At 35.6% G+C, this 27,479-nt stretch overlaps 1 protein-coding gene across 1 annotated transcript; it reads left to right on the forward strand.

Annotated features, from left to right (window-relative positions):
- LOC142348640 (uncharacterized) lies at positions 1–26,631 on the forward strand. Its single transcript, XM_075400055.1, has 4 exons — positions 1–294; positions 16,965–17,162; positions 22,194–22,421; positions 26,118–26,631. Exons 1-4 carry the CDS (start codon positions 96–98, stop codon positions 26,519–26,521), a joined length of 1,029 nt encoding a protein of 342 aa, XP_075256170.1. The 5' UTR covers positions 1–95; the 3' UTR covers positions 26,522–26,631.
- Positions 26,632–27,479: the final 848 nt, after the last annotated feature.

A 27,479-nucleotide genomic window follows, 5' to 3' on the forward strand; every position in this document is an offset into this window, starting at 1 on the left:
TGTTGTCATTTGTAGTGGCGAATAAGGCATTATAGTTTTTCTGTTATAACATTTCATTTTTTTGTTTATATTTTGTTTGTTTGTGAGCCTTCGAGATGTTAATTGAGGGTAGTTTTATTTTTATAACTCTTTGGGGTGTATGTCGGTGTCCGGTGCCCCTCACTGATGACCAAATAGATCCCCTAGACACAATTGCGGGGGTGATGAAAAGGTCTTCCTCCAAATTTCACTGTGCAGCTACGATTCTGAACAGAAATTATGCACTCACAACTCACTCCTGTGCCATGATCAAAGGTAAGCCAGAATTTCAAGGATTTTACCCGATTCCACTATAAAAAATTGGGGATAATATTCAACACGATTTTCCAGAGTTATGAATTAGGGATAGGAATGAAAGAGTGGACAACGTGGAATTCCACTTTAGTCCAATTCTAGTTTACATTTTAAATCGAGCATGTTCCACTTTTAAATTCCGTCATTGAATGTGGAAAGAAGAGAGATGTTAGTGCCAAACTCAATATAATTCCGCAGAAACAATTACTACCAAAAACTGCCATTAGAACTCGAGAGAAATGCTTCCTCACCGCCTCCCCCCCCCCCCCCCCCCCCCAAAAAAAATGAACTGTCCCATGTCTTAATAGGCGTGGAACACCTTAATTCTTGTAACGTAACTGATTAGCCAGGTGGGTACGCTTGCTAAATTTTAACTGAGTAAGTAGCGCTCCAAAAGCTATTCAAAATTGCTGCTATGAAAATGAAAGCGATTGGAAGATACAAAAAAGTGAACAATTAGCAAGTACACAACTTGGGAGAGAGTATTTCTCATCTCAAGGTTACAACTCTTCTTCCTAATAGTCGGTTAACATTGAAAAAATGCGTTTTTAAAAAGCTCTAGCTCATAGGGAGTTAATTTTAGGAGCCCCAAATGAGGATTCAATTAGAAATTTTCACTCGATCTGCCATTCACTGATACTAGTCTTCACGCCCTTTCTGTTGAAAATGATTTGAGTTGATTATTAACTGCCCATTTTTGCTTTTTCTAACTACACCTAGATTTGGCGATGGTTTAACTAAATCAATTTGTTTCATTGCGCTAATATTATTGATATATTAGCACCAACATTAACATGGTCGACATTTGCGAAGCTAGTAATTGTTTAGAATTATTCCCACAATATTCATAGAAATTGAACAAAAATGCAGAAAATAACAGGAACAAAATGCCTTCATTTTCAAGTTTTCTCTAAAGAAGGCTTCATTATACCGTTCAACCGTGGCAGTCAGGTATCATAGCAGTCTTTGGGTAAGTTCTTCGGGCAGTGTTTGGTTAAGCCATGGAATGACCCACTCAAAATGAAAAGCAAGGAGTTGCTCCGAATTTCGAAAGTGAACTATGGTCCCACTCGTCTTAGAATTGAAATGGACGCAAACTTTGAAGAAGGTGATAAATTAGTTATTTTTAACAGAGTTGAGGCTAATTATGGTAGATCTGGCTGCTTTGAAGTAACGAGAAGTGCATTGACTACAGAAAACAGCCAAGAATTGAAAAAAGAAAGGAAAACGCCATAGTGAAGGCTGTCAAGTCAAGCGCATGAAAACTTGACTCAAGTCCTTGAACAAGTTAAAAACGGTTACCCCCAAAATCAGTAATCATCAAAAACTGTAACCAAAACCTTTACTGAATATATTCCTTTGACTAGAGAACTTGTTCCCGTATATAAAGAACAAGTAATTGGTGATCCTGATTCAAACAGAACCTTCTTTACGGCCCTAAATGTCGGACTTGAGTCTCCCCCCAGGTTTACATTCTGCGCTGGGGACAGACAAAGGCATCACCGAACAACTGTCACAGCCGTCAGACCAACTGTCACAGGACGTGAGGCCCACAGACTGTGCGACGCACAAATTACAGAACAAACCTTAAACTTCCTCTACGGAAAGTGAACCATTCCTGATTTTCGTTTTTCGGGAAAGATATCTATTTGAACCATTACTGATAACAATACTGTTCCGGCAAAAACGTCGAAAAATATTTCGAGTATCAAACGGGATTTCACAGAACACCTTTGTGAAGCAGAGACATAAATTTTTGCACAACAGATTTCCCTATCAAAAGACCCTACTCTACTTAAAATCATAGAAGTTCGCCAGAACTGAAGTTTTGCAAAATTGATGGCGATTGGATTGGCGTGGGAAAAAATGTTCCTGTCTAATACACATGTTAGCACTGTATCAGTCGAGACCAGAAAATAAGCTTCAGAAACACCGCTTGATGGAAAAACTAAAGGATTTTTCAATGAAAGTGGCTACTCTGGTGCGATGTATGATCAAGCTAGAAACAAACTGCAAGAAGTGTTTGGCCAGCGTCATTGTATGGTCTCTTTGCATATATTTGGAACTTTGATTTTGAACTGCCCATTTTTGCGTTTTCTAACTACACCTAGATTTGGCCATGATTTAACTAAATCAGTTTGTTTCCTTGCACTAATATTAATGATATATTAGCACCAACATTATTATGGTCAACAGTTGCGAAGCTAGTAATTGTATAGAATTATTCCCACAATATTCATAGAAATTGAACAAAAATGCAGAAAATAACAGGAACAAAATGCCTTCATTTTCAAGTTTTCTCTAAAGAAGGCTTCATTATACCGTTCAACCGTGGCAGTCAGGTATCATAGCAGTCTTTGGGTAAGTTCTTCGGGCAGTGTTTGGTTAAGCAATGGAATGAGCCGCTCAAAATGAAAAGCAAGGAGTTGCTCCGAATTTTGAAAGTGAACTATGGTCCCACTCGTCTTAGAAATGAAATGGACGCAAACTTTAAAGAAGGTAATAAGTTAGTTATTTTTAACAGAGTTGAGGCTAAATATGGTAGATCTGGCTGCTTTGAAGTAACGAGAAGTGCATTGACTACAGGAAACGGCCAAGAATTGAAAAAAGAAAGGAAAACGCCATAGTGAAGGCTGTCAAGTCAAGCGCATGAAAACTTGACTCAAGTCCTTGAACAAGTTAAAAATGGATACCCCCATATAAGTAATCATCAAAAACTGTAACAAAAATCTTCACTGAATATATTCCTCTGACTAGAGAACTTGTTCCCGTATATATAGAACAACTAATTGATCCTGATTCAAACAGAACCTTCTTTACGGCCCTAAATGTCGGACTTTAGTCTCCCCACAGTTTTACATTCTGCGCTGGGCACAGACAAAGGCATCTCCGAACAACTGTCACAGCCGTCAGACCAACTGTCACAGGACGTGAGGCCCACAGACTGTGCGACGCATAAATTACAGAACAAAACTTAAACTTCCTCTACGGAAAGTGAACCATTCCTGATTTTCGTTTTTCGGGAAAGATATCTATTTGAACCATTACTGATAACAATACTGTTCCGGCGAAAACGTCGAAAAACATGTCGAGTACCAAACGGGATTTCACAGAACACCTTTGTGAAGCAGAGACAAACACTTTTTGCACAACATATTTCCCTATCAAAAGACCCTACTCTACTTAAAATCATAAAAGTTCGCCGGAATTGAAGTTTTGCAAAATTGATGGCGATTGGATTGTCGTGGAGAGAAATGTTTCTGTCTACTACACATGTTAGCACTGTATCAGTCGAGACCAGAAAATAAGCTTCAGGAACACCGCTTGATGGAAAAACTGAACGAGCTTTCAATGAAAGCGGCTACTCTGGTGCGATATATGATCCGGCTAGAAACATACTGCAAAGATTGTTTGGCCAGCGTCATTGTATGGTCTCATTGCATATATTTGGCGGTATACTTTTCGGAGGTTAGAATTTACAATTTATCAACTTTGATGATACTTGGAGTTTGCTGATAAAGAGTTCTCGTTTGGGAACGCTCGAAAGTTGTTTGGCCCCTGGAACGATGTATTCTCTTCCAATAACCTCAATATTGTGTTCCATAGTTTGTCATTAGAAACGAAATGTTAATGGTCTACAAATACTGATCCCCCAAGCAAAAAAAAACTCGAATACCAAAATTGGTGGAGTTCAATGATCGTATGCATGAAGAAGCGAATGGTCACTAGCGCTTGGTTCACGGTGCTCCACAATTTTGATATTCAAGGCACATATGGTGAAAAATGTTAAAAAACTGGAATATAAAGAATACTTAAAGACTATTTAGTTTGTTTTTTTTTCGATTGACGACAAAATTCAACGAAATCGAATGTTTTGAAATCAGCTACAACTACCAAGTCTGGCACTGCAAAAATCCCAAGAACATGCAAATAGATGAATGACAAAAAACTGTGAGAAAAAGAGGTTATTTTTTTGTTTTCTTAACGATGATCTGGCAACAAACTTAATACTAAAAGAGAACAAAAATTAGCCGCTGGTGACTGAGAGGAAACCCAATACAAATTTCTTCACTACAAAGAAATTGAGACCAGTACACTTTGTGCATAGACGTATGTCAATAAACTCAGCTTATGGTATCAGGTATTAATGCAAATGGCGCTGGTCAAAATCTTTAGACAAGAAAGTTGATTCGAAGAAACTCTTGCTCGTGGTGACACGCGATCTTTTCAGTTATTCTGGGAATTAATTTTTCTAAGAAAAATTTAAATCAAGTAAATTTGGTGGAAAATCAGAGTCGCTAAACGTGTCTACATTTAACGGTACTCAAACTACAGCCTGCAGAGTGATTCAGGCTTCAATGAAGCGTGCCAATTGTATGCAGGAAAAAAACGAGCTACTAAGGATTCACAATCGAAAAAACTCAGAGATTGGAACAACCCTTTACAAAGTCCAGGACAAGAGAATGTTATCCGTAAATGAGGCGTGTTGATTTCAAGGTAGATTAAATTTTAGAAATTTACGATCCCATTAAGCCAGAATCTCTCTAAAGTGATTCGAAATATCGAAAACGAAAATGGTGGTGAGAACAATCCGTGTGTCATCAATTTAGAACCTTTTTTGCCAGATACAAGTCCGGTAGTAGTTAACTAGCTATGACTCAGTGCTGCGTAGCGTATTGCTTGCGATGACGATGTGAATTTAGCGGAAAATTGCAATACGTTTTGGATATAGAAAGAGACGAACGCTATCATTTGCCGATCACAGAACAAAAGAAGACGAACTAGCTGCTGAGATTTTGAATTCAACTATTAAGTTCAAGTTGCTTTAATATGCAATTATTAAGTTTAATATGCTTTAATATGCAATTATGAACACAAAACCTTAAATAGCCGCTTTTTATCAGCATTGCGACAAAAGTGTGGATTGCAACGTCAACTAATGGCCTTCATTGACATCTACAGAAACAAATCTCTGAGATCCTAACATAAGATATGTTTCAAAAGCTTCCAATTGAGATTTGGCAGCAACATCTAATCACACATTTTGGCATGTGCCACATCATCCAGTGTTAAGTCGGACCGCCAATTACCAACAAAATAGAATCAATCAAGACATGGTTGTAACGCGGACAGTAAATTTCCGCAGTGAAATATTCTATGACAATTTTCTAGCGGGTCCAGATTTGCCAGCCATTTTGAGGGGAACGTTTGCAAGATTCTGCTTAATACATACTCTTTGAGTGCATTTAAGAAGTGTTTGTTCAGGTTAACGTTATATTCGAAATTATCTATTGTTTTCTGCTTTGATCAGAACAACAAATCGTTAATGTATCAGTTAAACAACAGACATTATATTTGTGGAGATAAGTCGTGTCATCTCGTGCAAACATTGCGCATCAATCAGACAAGGCTGAGGTTTTACGCAAGTTATTAACCGAGCATGCCAAAAATACTACGTGGATGAATCTTCTGTCACTTTGCATGGTGATTTAAAATCTGTTGATCTCAAAATTGAATTGATGGTTCTTCTAACAAAAAGTGGTTTTGAACCTAACAAGGTGGCAACTGACTTTTAGATGGAGATGAAGATGAAATTCATGACAACAGAAGCCACACATTCAAAGTATGCAGAGGTTTAAAAATCAATGCTGAAGGCTTCCGGTTTCAACAAAAAGTGCTACCGGTTGTTTTAAATATTTTTGAAAAACCTAGTAACCAACTCTCAAATCGAAAGCCAGGGAAACGTTGGAAGTCTCCATATGGTACAAAAAGTCCAGCGAAAACGTTTGGAAAGAATCGAAATTTCCGGAAGTGCTCCATAAGAGGCATTTTGTCAAACAGCATAACTTGCAACGGGGATTAAAAGTCAAAAAGAAGGAACGGTTTTAATTAAAATCTTCTTTCATTAAAAATGCTAGAATTGTAAAAGTAATGCGTCGTGAAAACTTAGATCTTGAGCTAGTGGCGGCTCTAACAAGGAAAGGGATGAATTGCTGAATAATGAATGGGATGAAATGCTCAATAACAAAACATACATGCGTCATGATTCAACAACTTTTATACAGTGCATTATGTCGAGCAAGGAGAGAAGACCTAATTTTGTTGCAAATTGAGTGGCAGAAACAATCCACACCTGAGCTCTGAATGGCACCATCTCGCAGTGAGAGAAGTACAGCCAACTTCGGAAGAGGTGTCAGTTTTGATGACATAGCTGGCCGTGACTGGTTCAAGAGTTCACAGCGGCTTTAAAAATGATAGTCTTTTTAGTTGACACTCAAAATCCAAAAGAAGAAAGTATGATTGTTTAACTTTGAGTAGCGATTTTGAACTTTTTCAGACAGTATAAATAAAACCGGCAATTAGTTGCTCGAGTTTTACCGATTGTGAGAAAATATATATGAAGTCTATTCATTAAGAGTGGGAAGAAGCTGAACAATTGAATTAGAAAATTGCACAAAAAGGAATTTATCTAAGGCAAAGAGATGACCTTAAATCTAAGAAAACAATGACTCCAAAATGTAAAAAATTTATCGCCGCTCCCTTCATCAATGCTAATAGAGAAGTGAGAGCAAAAGGACCACTGTGAAAACTACACCTGCCATGTGACAGAACACCCAATTATTCTGCCTAGAAAAAAAAGGCTGTCCAATTGTTTCTGAACTACTAGAACAAAATCTTCCATCAGGAATTATGGAGTAAGTTTGAAACATTCAAAACTCCAGAAAAAAACCTTTGAAATTTTGGAGAGCTAAATTCATTGAGAGTAGTGAAACTTAGCTGTACAACACGTGGCGTATTCACCAGTAGCAAAAGGTTACAGTTTAGAACTTTTTAATAGACAGGATCAGGAATAACATTCATTCGTTTACAAAAACCGGTGAAGAATATTTTGGTCCGTTAGAAGTAAATATCTTCGGACGCTCAGTCAAAAAAAGCGTTTGTCTCCTCGCACGCTTGAGTGTTAGAGCTGTTTGTCTGGAACCGATTGAAAGCTTGGATATAGATGCTTACATTGTTGCACTTTCAATATTCATTGCAAGAATAGGTGAGGCACAAATATTAAACCCTGCTAATGGAAAAAATCTTGTCGGCGCCGCTATCAAATTCAAATGGGCTTTCCGGGAGCTGCTTAAAAACAAAATAGCAAGCAGACTATCTAGGAAGGTTGTCATCACTCTCCAGTAGATCTCCATTTTTGATGTATATGAGGATAACTTGTTACATTTTACAAGAAAAATTTGTAAAAAGGTTTCGACAAAGAATTTTTTTTTTACTTAAGACAGATTTCGTATAGTTCTCTCGAGAAATTGTTCAGAGATCAAGACAACGTGCTAGTTTCAGTAGGGAATCGTTGGAATTCCAAAAACTTGTCTAATTTTTAGAAACGAAATAAATGTGCAAAAAAGGAAAAACATAAGGAACCAAATGTTCACCAGACCTGTTGTGAGCTGTGGTGAAAATTATGCACCCGTTTAATTTGGCGTTAGTATGGAGTGAAGAAGTTTCCAAAACCGCCAAAAAGGTTTTCAAGTCAGCGTTAGTTAAACCTGCAACTGGTTAATGCAAGTGACATTTTGTGAAACCATTTCCTCTGAACAGTGACTTCAACCGTTGTTTTTTAACTAAATAAAAATTTGCTGCGTACAAAAAATGATGTTTCATAAATTTCGTATAAGCTTCTCTATTTTTGTCATCTTTAGTGTACTGATCAGGCATTTTTCTGGAAACTTCATCTATTAGCCACTCAAGATCAAATGAGTATTATTTTGTTTTGAAGAATCGTTTGAAAAACTAACTATTCTGATAGAAAAAATTGATATTTAGCCATGGTAAAAAACTTATGAGGTCACTGGTGTGTACACTGCTTATTTTTTGTATTTTTCCCTATGACATTGCTCTCATTCCCCGTAGTTTTTGTCTCATGGTAACAAATATTGTTTCCAACAGTTGGTTGACCAACGCAAAACTTTGCTACATTTTTTTTATAATTAATTAAACCTAGTTTTGCCAAAGTATTAGCTAATCAGTTCGTATCACTGTGTTAATTTGTTTCCGAAATGCGACCACCAAGGCTCAGCTTTTGTTAGCTTTTCATAGGTGGATAAATCTTAAATTTTACATAAGTTTGGTGAAATTTATATGCTACATTTTTGCTATATAACCAACAAATCGGCGTTTTTCTTATTTTAAATGCCATTTAAATGTCAAAAACTATGTCAATTTTGCTTTGCGTAAGTTTTGATGACCTCCCGTTTATCACAATATATTGAAAAAGTTAAATTGTTGCAATCCTTCCCTTAGTGTTTAAGTATTCTTTTTTACATGATAAATTTTAGGTTAATAATAAACTCTCTCTTTAATTGCAAATATCAGTTATGTAATTTTGTAATACAATTTGTGAATGCCGTCAAGTGCAAGCGTTGTTAGCAGAGCGGATGCTTAAGCGATGGAAATCAAGTTGTTTGAATTTTGTGTTCAAAAAACTAAAGTTAGTTTTTCAACTACGCGAAAAAAATTCAAATAACTTGCAAGCACCTTTTATGTTCTGATCGAACCAGAATGCGTGTAAAGGTATCTCTATTTTCGGGTAATATCAGCCGTAACAGCAACTCTATAAAGCGCTCTTCTGTGGCTGTCAACAATTTCATTCAGCTCATCTTTTTAAAATTTACTTTTGCCTGTGGAACAGCTTATGATTGCGCATTTTCCTTCAAGTTCTGTTGAATGTTAAACTTAAAGTTCTTATGAACAATTAATGTTACATCTTTTTTAGATTATTTCTATAAACCAATGTAGAATGGCTCATGAATCATGAAAGATACAAATTATCCTAGTGGATTTGTTGTTTTCAACTTTGTTTGTATTTAATTTTGCCGTGCGAGAGCGTATTTTTTTGAATTGCATTTCGCTAAGCAAAATCGCAACTTAACTTTTCTGCTGAACTCGCAATGGGAGATCCAGAAGACAGAGACGCAACTGAATTTGAATTGGAAAATAAAAATTATAATCTAAGTACTTATAAACAAAGGTGATCAAGTGATCAGACAAGTGATCAGACAAGTCTGATCACGAGGGGGGAAGATAAGATGAATGAATAAAAAAAACTTGAAACAAAAAATGTGAAATAGATTAAATAGGGGCAGTCAATTACACGGGGCAAGCTAAAATGAACTAAATAAAGACATCGTAATATCTTTTACTGCCCTGCATAAACTAAACGGTAGATACATAACTCAAGTATCACATAACCCTAGATGTGGAAAAGAAAAAGTGTACGAATAAGACAATTTTTTGTGTAAAATAAAATTAACAATATTTACAAATTAGCAATTGGTCCCAGGTTAAAAAGATAGTTACAATATATGTACTGGTTATCATAACTAACAATAAAAATATAATACGAGAAAGTATGAGGTCATGAGTTCAAATGTTTTTGTTAAATATAAGTTCAATCATAGCTCTCCTGATTCTCAGCAACAAATACAGTTATAGACCTGACATCTTTTTCGATTTCGGGTTCTCTTGATCTACAAAAGTCAAACTCGCGGGTCGGGTGGCGACACATCTCCATTTACTGGAGAAATATTATATTCATCTGGAAGTTGATCGGGAGCGGTCTGTACCGTTTCGACCACACAAAACTCTGTGGGCTGATAATTTTCGACATCACCTGCACTGCGCAATTGATTAGGGAGTGCTCTTATCATGAACTCCGATAAAAAACGTTCAAAGCCATAGTACAAAGGACTACGACAGATCCTATCAGAGGTGCTTTTATTCTGTATCGTAGTGTTGGCCGCAGGTACAACTTGCTGTAGGGCGGATGTTGATGCCGAAGAATGTTGTATAATCAATTCGTTTTGCGAGTCGGCTTTTTTGATTAGTTGTTTAGTTGATTTCAATGTGCGGGAGAATTGGGTAATTTTGAGATTCGTCCTCGCATCGCTCCTGCAATATTTGAACGAGAAGAAGAATCTCGTATCTGATGTTTTATCTTCTTTTCGCTCTTGATCCTCCTCGTGAATTCTTTAATGTGGCTCTGAATGCGTTCCTCTATGTGCTTTTTACAATTTTGAGGCCCACGGCGGTCAGCATGTACTTTTAACGGAATTTGCTGTTCTTGTAGAATGCCAAACATGGTAATATTGCTATTTCTTACTGTCAGAACGGTTTTGCCATGTTCCTTGATGGTGGACGTGGTAAGGCCCACTTTTAGTATGTTTGATCTTTGGGCTAAAACCTCGTAGAGTCTCTCGACGTCTTTCTTGGACCGCTGCTTTCCGTGGATTTTGTGAGCCAATTTAACTTGGACCGCTCTTCCGGTGAGTTGGATTGGCCTGCATGGTCCAAATCTAAAAACTCTTGTCTCTCCATCTGTATTTTGCCTCTTTCGTTCATTGGCATCTTTCATGGCCCGAATGATCCCACTTTCTACCTCAATGTTACTTCTGTACCCGTTGATCTGTTTGTCGTCTGGAAGAAAGTCTTCAGGGGTAACTGTGTCCTCATCTAAATTGTTGTGTATGATGCTCTCGTGAGAGAGGTTCGATAATTTAGGTTTGGAAGAGATTTCGCTTAGCCGGGTATTTGGTTTTCTACCAAAATGTGCTTCGAAGAGAAAAATCTTTGCTGTTTTTGTTTACACATCCGTAATTGATGCATAATTATCTCTATTGCATGCTTTATGTTGGATGAATTATTAGCCGACTTCTCTTCTTTGATACATGCAAGTTTTCTTAACCGTTTGAATTAGTCTCTCTACCGAACCAATAGTACGATGATTGTTAGCAGGAGCTTCAATAATTTCAATTTAATTTCTATTGCAAAAGGTCTATACTTGACGCCCGACAAGGAATTTTGCTTGATCCAAACGAAGAGAACGTGGAATTCCGTGATTTTCAAAATTCATGTCCAAAAATTTTAATACATTAGGACCACTGGCTTTTTCATATATATATATATATATATATATATATATATATGCGGTGGGGAATTTAGCGAAACGATCTACTGCAGCTAAGAAATATATTTCATTTTCATTCAACTTTTCATCAAAAATTGATCCTCCTAAATCATTTTTTTTCCTGATTCGCTTCAACACATGGTATATGAGGTTAAATTTGCTTAGCGGGAATTACAGACGTAAGGTTGGCTCGCGTGAAGGTCATGAATGATTGTTTTGCGCACGCAGGACGTTAGGGATTGCTACATTTTTGTCTATACAGATGCATTCAGAGCGGACGTGCAAATCCCGCCAGCATGAATGAAGATATGGATTTAACTTATTTTGTCGCATTTCATTTTTGTTTAAAATGCAATTGCGTACCTCTATAAGCACCGCGTTCTTGCTAGTTAAGGAGGCTAATTGAGATTTCCTGAATATTTTCCCAATTATGTAGGGCTAGCTGACAGAGGGGTGCTTACGACGGATAATGCTACATGGTAAATTGGGGTAGTTGGTGTTTGAGGGAACTTCGCTGTGATAGACGAAGCAGGGGAAGTCGAGGGTGGATTCTTTGGGCGGGAGCAGCAATTAAATCGTACTAGGGTGATTCGCTACTTAGAAGGCATTGTGGTTTTGTTTATTGTGATGGAGTTAAAATCAGATATTTCGGGTGAATTTAAGGGGAAGCACTGAATTTATTTTTGGGTTGTGATTTTTGAAAATATTTTTACAATGTCTTTTAATTGGCGGGGAAATTAGGCTCTGAGGAATGAGTATCGCGCATCGCGGAATACTCTTCATTCCGATATAGGAAAGAATGCTTCAATTGAAAGAATGCTTCAATAGACGAAGCAGGGGAAGTCGAGGGTGGATTCTTTGGGCGGGAGCAGCAATTAAATCGTACTCGGGTGATTCGCTACTTAGAAGGCATTGTGGTTTTTTTTATTGTGATGGAGTTAAAATCAGATATTTCGGGTGAATTTAAGGGGAGGCACTGAATTTATTTTTGGGTTGTGATTTTTGAAAATATTTTTAGAATGTCTTTTAATTGGCGAGGAAATTAGGCTCTGAGGAATGAGTATCGCGCCTCGCGGAATACTCTTCATTCCGATATAGGAAAGAATGCTTCAATTGAGGTGTATTTCGCTGAGCGAAGGAAGTGTTAATTGGTATTTGCGACTTGGGGTATGCATTTTCATAATTGTTTGAATTTTAGTTTGTATCAGTGAATTTATGTTGGGGTGCGGGACATAAATAAAATTAATGCGTGTGAGGGCGAGTGGCAATTGAGCTAATTTATTTTATTGACTTTATGACAGGTTCACTATTAGGTGTGATTTGCGGTGCGGTAACATGTAATTTTAGTAACTTGCGTAAATGAGGTGCCAATTGACTGGATTTTATATTTAGGGAATTGGCAGATAGAAGCGGAAATAGTGTCAAGATTAGCAACAATAAATTCCTCAGCATGAGCGCAGACCTTTTCAGCTTTTTGGTTAGGATGTCGTAAGACATAGTCCACTAATCCCATTTTCGTCACTGGCATATGCTCAATATTGAATTGAAATGGTAAAAGTTTATCCACACAACAAGTAAAACTAATATTGTTTGATTTGTTAGAACGATGTTTTTTTCAATATTAAAAGGAGTGCTCTATGATCAGTAATGACTGTGAATTTTTCCGTAAGAGTAGTTTTTGAAATTATCAATGAATCAAACTACACCACAAAGTTCTAGTTCGTTAACACTGTATCTCTTGTTGCAAGAATTTAAAAATCTAGATGTAAAAGAAATCGTTTTCACCCATCTACCGTTAATTGTTCTAGCGCTTCCCCATATCTGTTAAACCGTAAAATCTAGATTGAAATCTGAATGTGCCTATCATATTGCCGCTTATTATATTAAAGTTACAATGGTTAGCGGTATTTGGGTCTAAAATTAATTGACTTTATGGATACTTCAAATCCAAAGTAGAGAAAGAAGTAGTGTTTTTTGATGAGGGATCTCTAATTTGTTGAGATATGGATTCGATGAGCATATCAATGTTGTTCATCGGTTATTTGTTCTTTTGGAATGCGTTATTTAATATTTTGAATCAAGTGAAAATTTAATTGACTGATCTTTTTTAACACTGACTACTATTAAGGAGATAAAGTGTTTATCAGTTAATAATTAAAGAATTTTATTATAAATTTTTCTTCGAGCAATTTTTTGAAATCGTTGTTAACTTTATCGTGTCAATTAATGGACTTGCATCTCGCTTTTTGATGTCTAGGTTGAAAATTTTTGCGAAATTTAGATTTTGCAACATGATTTTTGGAACGTCAATGCGAGATATTAGATTACCAAATTTTGATGCTCCAGGATCTTTGAATTCAGAGTGTGGTGAAATTGAATTGACATGATTACCTGTATGCGAGCGTTAACTGGTCGAACAAATGACGACCGATTAAAGATTTCATACAATCAGCAACAACCGCGAATGTAGTGGATTAGGTATTCCAACAGTATTTAATCGATACGGGAGTTTGTATTTGCCCTCGATTCAAATTGGCTCGTTGAAAAAGGTTCCCAGAACGCATGCGAACTACTATTGACTACCCGCGACGCGAGTGATTGATTAAGAACGCTAAATGCACTCCCGGAATCGACAATAAGAGTAGTCGAAATGTTGCCGATTTTGATTGGCATATTCAGTGAATCTTTTTTTCGCTAGATCACTTTGATTTATCGCTACCATATTGTCCTCTCCGCTGCTATAGTAAGAATCGTAGAGTTTTGAAGATTGCAGATCCGACTCTTCAGGATGTGGATCTTCGTCCACTGTGTTCACTGATTTTTCTTTGGGTTTTGCAACTTTTGATTCTTTTGTTTACGTCAACTTTTAGCAAAGTGGTCGAACAAACCGCACTTATTGTGTGTATTGCCCCTTGCGACGTAATTATCTCTGTAGTTTGGAACCAGTTTTCAGCGCAGTTTGAATAAAAGAGAGGTGGTTGATTGCCTTGTTTGTGGAAATTGTCAGAAAGCGACCAATTTGATGATCGGGAGCTAGGGGGATAGTGAATCGCGTTTAAGCTAGCCGGGATAAGGGTCTTATTGTGTTGCTGAGTTTGATGTTGGTTTCGCAATTCGAGTTCCATGTTTATTGTCAGATCAAATGCTTGATTCGGCTCTAATTTCTGCTTAAAAAGTTTCTTCTGAATTTCTGGATCACTTAAGTTGTGATGAACTTGTCAAGTATCAGGGTTTCCTCCTTGTTCTCAAAGTTACAGTTTTCAGCCAATTCTTAGAGTTTCCCGTAGAAATGTTCAACAGTTTCGCCTTAAAGTTGCTTCGTGAAAAGAAAGACGTGACGATCGAAAGCAAAATTTGGCGGTCGTATAAATGCATCCTCAACTATATTCCAGAAATCAGCTGTCCGGAGCGCGTCAATCATTATGTGTGGGTTTTTGCAATTCAGGATCCTTCGTCTTTCCACAACATTGCTCAAGTAGAGTAGATAAACTGTTTTTCGGTCCGCGAGTGTCCAAGGTTTGTCCCCACATATAATTCCGAATTCGATCAGCCTCTGGCATTTATTCTGCAAGTTCAGTTTTTGTTGTGCATTATGGGCATTTCGTTCTCTCTCAGATTGGTCAGAAGAACCGACAATTGTCTCCCGGTAGATTGGTTCCAAGGGGAGATCGACCATCTCGGGCTTGGGGCAAAGAGGAATATCGAGTATGATGTTTACTTTTGCAAGTAGCGCTAGTCTTTGTTAAACTCTCCCTATCTCCCATCTTAGAGGTGGATCGAGTGTTGGTTTGTCCCAGAACGCGTCAATTCCGAGTGATGTTCGTTTATTTGCTGACTGCGACATGTCGTACTTTACATGTTTTGGATATGCTTTTGATGTGCGAGAGCGCAATAATTGCGGATTGGATTTTGCGAAGCTTTTTTGCTGAACTTGGAATGCGAGATCAAAAAGAAAGAAAAGCAACTGAATTTGAATTGGAAGATCAAAAGTTTAATTTAGGTATTTATAAACAAAACCTGATTAAGTGATCAGACATTTCTGATCACGAGGCGGGAAACATAAGGTAATGATTAAAAGATGAAGAATGAATAAAATTGGGATTATCAAGAAGTGAAGGGCAAATTAAAATGAACTAAATAAATACATCGTATTAACTTTTACTGCACTAAAGAAATTAAACGGTAGATACATAACACAGGTATCACAGGATTATTATACTCCTTAATTCAGAACAAAAGTGCGTTACATTTTTCCAAAAAATAAATGAAAAAATTTGATCTTGATTATGTTATAATAATCGCTGACTCGAAACTCTATTTTCGCCAACTCTCAAAAAATCACAATTTTAGCAAAAACATATAATTGATCTTAACTTCTGGTAAAAAAAAATTGTTGCATATATTGTTAGTGTACCACTAAACTGATCCGTCAAAGCAACACATCTAGCAAGAAATTGCACAACTTGCCAAAATCTTGCCAGAATATTTAACAACTATAGTGTGAGAAGTCCCTTGAGACCCCTCGGAAGTCCTAAAAAGAAGATCTATCTAACCCAAATTATTCAGAGAGTATTCACAGAAAGTTTTTGCGCTAACGTAGTAAGCCCATATTATTTAAAGTCCATCGAAAAACCAATTTCTACAATAAATACCCCATGAAAGATTAGAAAATTTGTATTACAGAGCTTTTCAAATGGCGCCATTTACAACTTTCTGGAATAAAAATATCAATCAACCAAAATAGTTACAACAAAAACAAATTCTTCCCCCAATCAAATATATTAGCCTTCCTTCAGTAAAACAAGTGTAAATTAGCGACCACTCGGGGAGGAAATGAAGAGGAAAATGGAAGCACCAAAATTGGCTACGTGAGCTGAAAAAATTGCTTAGACAATATACAATTTAGGTATACTGAGCCAGAGTCCAAGGTAAATTAGAACATTAAATAGATGGTCATTTTCTAATGGGTTCAGGGGCGCTCAATACCAGAAAAATTTTCAAAAAAAATTTGGCACAATTTTGTTCGACCAGGTTCATTGCATTTTGACATAAATGCAGCGATGACCTACCAATCGTCAGCAGTTGAAAAACGTTTTAGTTTTCTAGAACATTTGAAAAACGTTTTTGCAGTTGAAAAACGTTTCTGTCACATAGGGATGGCAGAAAAATGTATTCACGACGAGGGGGGTTTACTCAGTTAATTCCAAGTCATTTTCCAAGTCTATTTATTTTCTGAACAAGCGTAAACAATCAGGTGTTTTTTTCCAATCGAAACTTGAATAACAATTAACTTTGTTACCATGAAAACATCACTTTATTAAAACATCAGATCAGTTTAATTAATCAAATTTTTATCAGTCCGTTTCATTTTGCCACACATGAAAAGTATGTTTCTATTCTCCCCACATTGGTCAGTTAAGAAAAAAAGCGCGTTAAGATTGAAGATGATAATTATACCCCCGAATTAGACGTGTTTGAAAATTTTTACTTTACTCTGGTGAATTTTAAGTTCGACAAAATAAGTTCTATAAATTTAGTACATTTTATTACTTTGTACTTTATCTGTTTCTGTGCTACACTTTGATGGTTCATGTCACTTTTTGGTCCGTCAATTTGGTTGACTTTTATTTTTAAATTGTCAGAATATTATATTTTCTCTCTTCTTTAGGTACAAATAATACATCTACCAGGTACTACTGCGTCAGTCCAATTACATCGTACGGAATGCCTGGCAAGCACATTCCTTTTTCACCCAAAATGCCCAAACCCAAACACAGAGACAATGACATCACACTTGTCAAGTTCACTTACCCCCTACCAGACTCTTGTAAACATGTGGAGATACCAGTTTGCTCCGATTTCCAGAAGGATCAATTCAACTTCTTTCATTCTCAAATCAGTCCACAAATAGTTCCAACATTACAAAACTTATACAGAAGCGCAAAATTTTTTGCTCGCTTTTTCTGAGTAGCATTCTTTATATACTAATGTATATAAGTTTATATTTTGAATATGCTTCTCAAAGACATGGGTAAAAAATTCTTGAGGAGTCTAACACGGGTCTAAGAATGTGCTGATGCCTAGTGCAATAAGCAAAAAATTTTAGATTTTCCAGGGTCGAGATTTTAGAGAGAAATGTATTTCAATTTTGCCCGTATTCATTTGCAATGAATACCGATGAAGAGAAATATTCTCCAAGGCAAAGAGATCTAGCAGTTAATGCTGTAAACGCAACCAAGAGGCTCGGTTAAGTGCGTTTGCACATAAAGTTCCGACCCTGCTCATCCACATGTTTGGCATAAATTTCTACCAAAAGAGCAACAGATAGAAAACCCCCAAAATTTCAAGTATTTTTCAAAAAAAATGTGTATGAACAAAGATCGCCCCCAACGCAAATAAATCAGTGGAGTAAAAAGCACCGCACTAGATTGATGAGATCAGTAATCATTAAGAAAGCAAGAAGTCAAGACGAACAACAAAATCAACAATAACAACAATCCTTAATTACATCCAAAACTTCATGTCCATTTTTAAAAAAGGCTTACTAGCAAGTTCAAAAAAGCGTCGGATAAAACTGAAACTAAGCAAAATATCCTTCACTAGAAAAGATGTTGGACCACCTTATAATAAAACTCGGTAACAATTAGACAAAAAAGAACAAAAAAACGGCAAAGATTAAAAAAATTGGCTCTAAACAACAAATTGCAAAGTAAAGAAAACCAATAGATAGCAATTGAAAACATCCAACAGGTTTATAATCACATACGCTTCTACGTCAGGGCATTAAGACCTGTCATCAATCAAATTTTTATGCGGTTACAAAAATAACAACAAATAGAGACAACAAAAAAACAATTAAAACTTGCGAGAAAGCGCTGTCGAAGCCGTAAAGCCAAATTTGGCCCCTCAAAAAATGTGAAATTTAGCCTTCCTTAAACGCCAAAAATGTGACATAGGCCTTCTCATTAATGACAATAGTTAACAAGTAGACCAAAAAAAAAAGAAAAACGGCAACATTAATTAAAAGTTTTGTTTTTTTAAACAATTTTTTTTCAAAGTCATGTAAGCCATTAGCAACAAAATGAATACTTAAATAGGTTCGTATTTGTCCAAAGGAAGCGCTTGTGAACTGTGAATAATCAGAATATGTCTCACGTTTACAAAAATAACTTTAAAAAGAGACAAAAATCAAAAAACAGGTTACTTTTGTGCGAAAAAACCCGTGTCGAAGCCAGTAAACTCATAGCAAATTCATTAAAAATTATTAGATTCTGTTAACTTGAACCATTCCTAGACAACAATAATGTCATATGTGACCCGTAAAGAAGGACAATAGATAATAAATAGACAAAAGGAACAAAAATGCGAAGTTAAACAAAAATATATTTTTTTATTTTTTACAACAATTGTATTCAAATTCATGAAAGCCATCAGCTATCTGGTCAAAGCAGACTAAAGGGTCGTTTATTCCTCCATTGAAAGTCAATGAGACCCTTCATTGCCCAGATAATTTCATGCAACTTAAAAGAGAAACTAGAAGTGATAGTTAAAGCCAGTTGTAAGAGAAATCAATTAATTTTTTCGAGAAAGGGGTGTCGAAGCAGTTAAGACCACAAACTTTGCCTATCAAGACTTTTGTATGATCAATTGTGTTTTGTTTTGAGCGCCAACAATGTAAAATGTGAACTGTCAATAATGTGATAAACGGCCAAAACGAGGAAATGCGTGAAAAGTGGGCCAAAAGATAAATATCTAAAAACCAAATAAAATTGTGGAATCTAGTAGAATCAGAGCAAGAAAACCATAACTTAAGATAAACTTTTAATACGGTAAAAAGAAGAGGAAGAAGAAAAGTTCTTTTTTTGCTGACACTAAGCTACAAGTTGACGAAAATAAGAGAAAAATAGTGGCGAAGTTCAATAAGCCAGTGTTTATTTAAAAGCAAAGTTTTTAAAAGTCAGTACGATCATAATCTTTCGAGTAAAGAAAATAGATACATTAGTTCGGAACTTTTGAGGAAGTTATTAGGACCTATCAACCTTGAGTTTTGATTTGAATTGTTCTGTTCATTAAATAACAAGAAAAAGCTCGAATTTTTTAAAAGACCGACTTATCGCAATTCGAAATAACTTTGGATTGTAACAGTCCAAGATTGGACCAAAAGAACCTTGCTACTGATGTTTGTTCAAAAAGAACAATCAATTGTTTCGAATGTTATAGATCTTGTAAATTTGTTAGTTATAAGGTCAGATATAAATACTGCGTTTTTGATATTCATATAGTAAAGTTAGAAAAAAACGGCAAAACTTTGACTCCAGACTACTCTGAACGGAAGTGGAAGTAAAATTAGCTCCCCTTGCAGTTTACAAAGATTGTGTTTTTGGTTTTTGGTTGTGTACTTCCGGCAAATTTAATCGAAGTGGACAAAAGAAGCTTATTTCGGGCCATTTTTGATGAAAAAGGCTGAATTTAGAATTATTTAGAAAAAGTTTTAGCCAGAAAATTCAAATAGAAATTTCAACAATACTTTTTTTGTCTCTAAAAATAAAATCAACAGTTCTATTGTTAACAATTTTTTTACAATTTTTAGCAAAATTGACGAAACTCTAGTCTTTTCTTTTCTACCTCTTTTCTTACAAAAAAAACTCCAGCAACTTGATTCTGAGCTCTTGCTTAGCAGTCATATAATTCCGACTGCAATATTTTCTTCCACTGAGAATTATATCAGCGGTTTTTCTCAAGAACTTTTTGTATTCAGTCAGTTCCAATAATTTTCGCTCCTATTTTTTGCAATTCTGAATTTTGAAAAAAAAAAATGTTTATATCGAGGAGAAAAATTATCAAGTCAGGAATGGTTCAGGTGATAAAAAGAAGTGTCTCTCATTTGAGGGGCAAATGGCAGCGCCCTTCGGACATGATGTGAGGCTTGCTAATAGAACGTTAAGTTTTGACCAGTTTTATTAATTTTTGTCTTATACGCCCTAAACAATCCGTTTGCCGATGAGAAACTTCATTCATTTTTCAGAACTGTTTTTGAATGTTCAAATTAAGCAATTTTTTGATGAATTGAATTGAATGAATTAAATGAAAAATTCTTAAAACCAGTCATCATTATGTTTTTGAAAATGTTTCTGACAAATTCTTCATAAAATCTTTGGTGAAGAAAGATTTCTCTCTCAACTCTGACATCTTAGTAATAATTGAACCAATTTTAAGAGAAAACATTTTGTTATAAATAAATGAACATTTCTCGATGAGACAGAAATTGTTATACTCTAAATCTTTGGCCAAATTCCCAACCATCAAATGAAAAAGAAATGACTAAAATACTGTTCTGGATAGAAGGTCACAGATAAATTTTCAACCCATTTCTTCGCTCAAAATCTTACAAAAGTAATAATTAATTAAGACTGGGATATAACTATAACCTTAAAATACGAAAGAAGTAACATAAAATTTCAACTAGAATTTCTGCATCACTCGTAGAATAGCAGATTATTCAGTCCGATTACGCTTCTATGTAATCAGGATTTAAAATAAGATATTTTCACAACTGAAACTTATCTGATCAGTCAAGCTGTTTAAAAATTCTCCCATCACAGTCAGTAATATATCTTCTTCAATTTTAGTAAAAGGAATTGAAAGAAGTCAGACAAAATGTTTACTTTTCTCACTTATAATTTTAAAAACAACGCCTCTAAATTGACTTTGAATACAAAAAAAAGAACATTGTTAATTTCCTCTGGTACACATAAGAATAAAAAGCAAATGGTAAGAGGCAATGTAAAGTTAAGAATATACCATTATGTAAAATTATAAAATCATTAAATTACTTAACTAAATTGTGGCATTACATTAGTAAAAAATGGCCTAAAATGCGATTATGAAATGTTCTCATAATTTTATATGTACATTACTGTATCTTCTATTTATTTAACTAGTTTTTTAACACAAAAACTGGCAAAGTTTTAGTGACGCGACATTGGTTAAAGGCTGGTAAACGATTTCACCTACAATTTCAAACCAGAAAATGTTTTAAATGGTGGTAACAGAATGTTTTTCCTTAACTAGTCAGCAAGAACTTGAAAGAAGGCAAACTTTTCCCTATAATGCTAAAATGACTATTTTGTTTTGTTTCAACGTAAGATAAAATCCTGTTTTCATAAAGAAAAGATGAAGAACGTCTTCTAAAACTCAGACAGAAAGTATTTATTCTATTTAGTTAAGTTGTCCTTTGAAAAGTTTTTAAAAATCTGAAATATCTTGATTAATAAAAATGAAAAACCTATGCAATTACAAAAATACCATGTCTAACAATTCACTGAAGCTTGAAAAAAGCCTTTAATTTCGAAAGACCACATTCACTGTTACTGCTGAGTGAGCAAGTTTTTGAAACAATAAAAACGCTATAATATATGGATATTTTTAGCAGGTCAAAAACAAGTCGAATTGAACCGGGGATAAAACGAAAGCAGTTGAAAGAATGAAAATTTGTTTTGAAAAAATATGTTGCTAAAGATATTAAAATATCGAACAGGCCTGCAGAAAAATAAACTTGAACACTCAGTCATACTTTTTAGAAAATCTTGTTGGAAAAAAATGTCAATTACTTTTTTAACTGATTTGAGGTCCATATGGGTTGGATGCTATCAGCACCAGAGCGCCAAAACAAACGTTAATGTTGTAAGATCTTGTAATAATCCTGAAAAAAAGCTAATCTACCAATAGCCTTGAAAAAAAAACAAATATAGGCGAATCTTGTTAATGAGAAAATGCGAATCTCGTTAGATCTTGTACGAAAGGTAAGAATGAAGATCTTTTTGTGCAAATTTTAGAAGATTAAATTATTACAGCATTCATTTTTTAACCTAGCAATGATTGAATTGATCCACAAAACAGGGCGCGAAATACATTTACGAAGCATACGACTATCCCTTGTTTTACGGTTCTTTTAATTACCGAAAAATGAGGTTGCCCTTGACTCATAACTGTTATTACACTCGACCAAGATTGATGTGTTTGCTCAATGACATTTCTACCAAAATAAAGTCAACCGATGCGGAAGGAGCTCCTGTTGTGAGAATTTATCAACACCCGAATCGAACTGAAACCCGATGTATAACAGGTACAGCAATAATAAAAACGATCTTCACATTAATTTTTTTCAAAGAATTTCACATTAATTTTAAGGTTTTTTGGACAAATTTGGTATGGTGTCTACGGTGTAATGATAACCAAGAGGACGTACCAAAAAGATAATTGCAGAATTGTTGATTGGTGCATCCAGCAAAAAGTTACTTAAGCAGGATTTATCCGAATAAAATGAGTTATTTTTTCTCACCAATGACTCAAAAAGTATTTCCCTGTTCTTTTTGTTGAAAATATACAGGAGACCCTATTCCAAAAATCATGAAAAGCATGGATATTTACTGTGAAATACATCACAGCTGATCATATTGAAATTCTAATACAAGAGACCTACTTGAGTACTGGAGGTGCAAGACTAACTTGTTTTGCCAACTGATGGTATTCCGTCTTTTAACCCTTGAAGTAGCAGTAATCAATAATTTACGTGGTTTTTGGGCTCATCAAGAAAAAATATTGATTCCAAACAAAGTGCATTTAATCGTTTAAACGTTGATATAGAGAACTTGTTAGGAAAAGGCGTTGATTTATCAACTGTTGCGGCTGCTCACGAATCTCAGCGGAACCGATATATCACAGCCTGGTTCTCGAGTTTTACGCCAGCCCGGTTCTTCACAGGGTTCGATTCACTAATAATCTCGTCGAAACAATTAGTTTCTCGGAGGTATTGAAGGACTGAAACTTGTTGCTAACTGTAATGTTGCTAACTTCTCGTCAAGTAAGCCCAACTAACTTGAAACCCGCAACATCTTAAGATCTAGCAAAACTTAGCAAAAAAGACTAAAGTTGCTGAAGAATCGAATTTTAATCGGTTCTCAGAGCCGACTGCTCTGTATAACAGTTTCTAATGCTTCTGAAAACAATATGGTTTCACTATTCAAACAGCTGGGTTAAAGTAAACAATCAAATTTTTATCATTTATAACATCATTGCTATTTGTTTCTGATTGGTTAATCAAGAAAAAATTTAGGTAATTGTTTACATAATAAATGTGGAATTACTGCAATATTTACTTTTACTGATATAAGCACGGATCGTTATTACGGAGCTCTAAATACCTTGAATGTACCGTATTAGCCTTTAATGATTGCCTAAAATATCGTAAAAAAAACAACTTAGGAAATTTAATAATCAAAGACAAAATATCGAAAAATGCCCTTTTTGCACCATATAAGTGCTAATAGCCACACTTGTGGGTCTGATGCGATAACGTTGGTTTGGTCTATGAGTAGCTCAGAGGTTACCCTAACCGCGTGTCATAACCTCATTTTCCTTAGGTTTTCCCTTCCAAAAATCGGGGTGTGTACAATTTTTCGGTCCCAAGTTGTAAAAATTTTTCAGTTTTGACCATTTTTGAGTTTTGACGAGTTCTAAGTTTTTTTTCAGTTTCAAAGCTTATTTCTTGCTGTCTGATGGCTTTTGTAGCTGATTTGAAGTGGTGCCAAAATCAACGTTTCGTTTCAATCAATTAGTTGTGGGCAGACGCAACGTGATTCTGCAGTTTTTGGGATCCAAGTCAAACATCAGTTTCTATTACTTTTTTAACTGTTGCCAATTGATGAGCATTATATTCCAATGTCATAAAGAAGACAGAATAGAAAATAAGAAGCAGAGAAAAAGGTAGTTCTGGTTGCCTGAATCGTTGCAAGAAAAAAAGGAAAAAGCGGCTCATCAGCCATATCGCAAGCAATACCGGTTACCGGACAGACGTATGTTCCGTACGTTGCTTTTACTTTGGCAACTCGTATTGTTTCATCTTTTCCAGTGGAAGTTCCAACCACTCGATCTAACAGCCATTTTGCGAGCTAAATTAAGTCCTTCAGTACCCAAATAATGTAATCTTTTTGAGGGCCGGTGCATGCTGTTTGAAACATATTGTTCTTTTGTCAAAGTTTGCATTTATTTTTTTTCTGCAGTTACCTCCAGACTAAATCTGTCAGTTGTTGTATTTCTTTCCAGGTCTTGAATGTTAGTGGCATTTTTGAAGCGAAGTTACCAGGTGGCTATGAGATGTATATTTTCTGTATGAGAAAATAATTCTTCGTAAGCGGCTGTTTTTTGTCGGACAAGTCTGCGACATTTTTTAGAGGACAAGAATTTTGCAAACTTTCCCTTTCAACAAGTGTATGGCTAAAATTGTTGTACATCAGTGTTCTGATGCATAGAGTGATCAAGAACGTTCTTTTAGATGGTTGAATTTACTTTCAGAAAATAGAATAGCCGAGATTATAACCCAATAATCTTTCTTGCTGGTCGTGACAAATTTTTTCCTATGAGAAAAGGGGAGACCCAGTTGCCCATTGTTTTTTGGGGAAAAAGAGGTTTGTGTTTTTTGTAACGGAGAGAAATAAAAATTGATGTAGTTAATCGTTTACATGTCGGTCCAGAAGGCTTGTTTAGAAAAGGGTTCAATTTATCAACGTTTCATTTCAATCAATTAGTTGCGGTAGACGCAACTTGTTTCTGCGATTTTTGAGATCAAAGTTAAACATCAATTTTCAGGAGTTTTTGAGTGGTTGCCAAGTGATGGGCAGCATGAAAAAAAACAAGTTCTGCAGTTACCATAATTTAGTCTTCAGTCTGGTTTTTGATGTTGATTGTGTAAAACGGGGATGTGTTCGTCAAGAGACAGTCTCTTCGGGGTTTAATTTTCTGTTTTTTTCGGGGGACTGGCTGTTTCCTTGGTTGAATCTCTCGCTTTTGAGCAGACTTTTGCACATTTTTGCAAATCGCAGGACGCCTTTTAGACTATTTAACAGCCAAGTTCTAATTCTTTTATGCCCATTGTACGCTTAGTAAGTTTCCATAAATTCCATTTATGGCATTCAACCCGAATTTATTTTAAAATAATGATATAAAATCTTCCGTGGATATGTTATCACTGATTTCAAACTTAGCGAATATACATTTAAGTCAAATTTTCGGCTTCGTCTTTTTTTTCTAGATATCGTACTGGACTGCTTCATGGCTTTCTTTTTGGTTGTTTTGCCCGAATGAGCAATGCAATGCAAGTCAGTCGGAGTTCATCAAGGTTTTATTTAACTGTTTTATCGCGCAATTAGATTCGATGGTTAGTTTCTACTCCCAATTGACCTTTTTGAAATTGCCGTTTGCAAGCGCTCAAACTGTTTTCAGTCAGACACATGCTTGGTGTTCCTTACTGCGTTTTTTTGTTTCTCAATTTCATTGGATCCGCCCTCTATTTTTCCAAGCTCCGCGATTTGATCTGGTTTGAATTGAATTGATACCATGACCAGTTGAACTATCTGTACGTCTCATTGACTCACTGGTCATTTATTGTTTTTCTTTTGGCCGAAATACATCGAACAGCAATTGAAATGATAAAAAAGCGTCATCACGATTTTGTAAAGAGCTGTCAAGATATTTTCTTTGGGTTATCTTGATAAGATCTTACCAAGATTTACCATGAAATGTTGGTATCACAAGTTCTTGGTTAGCTGTCAAGATCTTGCATGTCTTATCAAGATGTATCAAGTTTCGATTCACTGGGACAAAAAAGGGAAGTGAATTTTGAAAATATTGGGTTTTTTCCCATTGTAGGCGTTTCACTCGAAATTAAATGCACCATTTTGGTGTATTTACTGTTACGTTCTAAGCCCACTAATCTTGGAAACTATAAATGGGAAAAATCGCTCAAGGAGAAACGTTTTTTTAGGAATGATAGTTCGCAACGCTGGTGCTGACCTCTTTGCAATAAATCTGCAAAACTACGAAATTTGGAAGTGGCTTCAAGACATGAGCGGTGGAGCTGTCGCAACAACCGGAAGATACACAAATGAGTCATTTCCAAACGGAATCCCACGTGCACTAGGTCAGCAAAACCCGTCAAATCCGTCAAATCCGTCTAATCCGTCTAATCCATCGGGAAGTGGAAGTAATGATGGTGCGTCTGATAGAAATGATAGCTCGACTGATGATGATGAAGATAAAGACCTGATTTTATTTCTAGCTATAACTTTCTTAATCTTATTTCTGATCTGTGTGCCCTTTTGTTTGATTTGTCTTGTGTTGTTATGCTGTCCTGGTCGAATAAATCAACGCAAAAAAGACAAAAAATGATCAGAAATATGAATTCTGTGAAATAAGCATTGACCATAGTAAGCACAACAAAAGCAGATAACATGCAGATAAGCGTAGATTATCCGTGACCTCTTCAAACAGTGGCAAAAACTAGCGATGTTTGTCAATAAGGTAGGTTACATGTTATGCAGGCAATTCACGTTGAATAAATTTGCGTTCAAGCTTATTTAATCGTATTCTGCTCGTTATTTGTCTTTTTTCAGCAAAAGTAAGCGCAGATCTCAACTTTGGAAATCAAGATCATCTTATATCTAATTATAAAAGAATTGTTGGTCCTTACTATAATTTTTTTCTATGCTTCAAATTCATACTATGCAAACATAACATACCCTTTGGCGTATCAGAAGTGGAAGGGGACGAAACAGACGGAAGGGGACGAAACATACGGAAGGGACGAAACAGACGGAAGGCGTTGGGGTAAAAAAAACATTGGATCTGCTCTGTTTCGTGAGTATAGTTTATGTCAATTTATGCGTTGTTATTAATTCTGCTACGCTTCATTGAATTAGTTTGTGCATATGAAGTTGTCAAAACTTTATATTCATTCAGGTATGGAGGTGAAGGAATATGTGACAGAAATTGGTAATTTAATTTCGTTCACTGTTCTAAGTACTTGTAGAATTCCATGGTGTAGTTGGAAAATAATTAAGTTCAAGTTAATGGGAGTGACCTAAAACTTCTAACAAACAAAAATTGACCGTTTTGCTTATGTTTGTGGTGTTAGTAAAAAATCAATTAACTTTTGTCTGTTAAATGTGTTTTATACAAAAAAAACCCAAAGAATTGCGTTTTTCCGGTTCGCCTATACCTAAAAATCTACTGCTCCGAAAATTGACAGGCTACATTTTTCAAATTTCCAGAAATATCCTAAAATGGAATGCAATTTTGCACTGACCACAAATTTCTGATGCTAGGGATCTATATTACTGAATTGTTT

This window comes from Convolutriloba macropyga, chromosome 10 (genome assembly GCF_964194025.1).
Source record: "Convolutriloba macropyga chromosome 10, txConMacr16.3, whole genome shotgun sequence".
Taxonomy (NCBI): Eukaryota; Metazoa; Xenacoelomorpha; order Acoela; family Convolutidae; genus Convolutriloba; species Convolutriloba macropyga.

Bases quoted from the DNA above. Each gene is read 5' to 3' on its own strand.
- LOC142348640 (XM_075400055.1), top strand. From the start codon at position 96: ATGTTAATTGAGGGTAGTTTTATTTTTATAACTCTTTGGGGTGTATGT. The intron at 295-16,964 runs GTAAGCCAGAAT...TCTCTTCTTTAG, and splicing joins CTCCTGTGCCATGATCAAAG to GTACAAATAATACATCTACC. The intron at 17,163-22,193 runs AGGATCAATTCA...GATCCACAAAAC, and splicing joins AGTTTGCTCCGATTTCCAGA to AGGGCGCGAAATACATTTAC.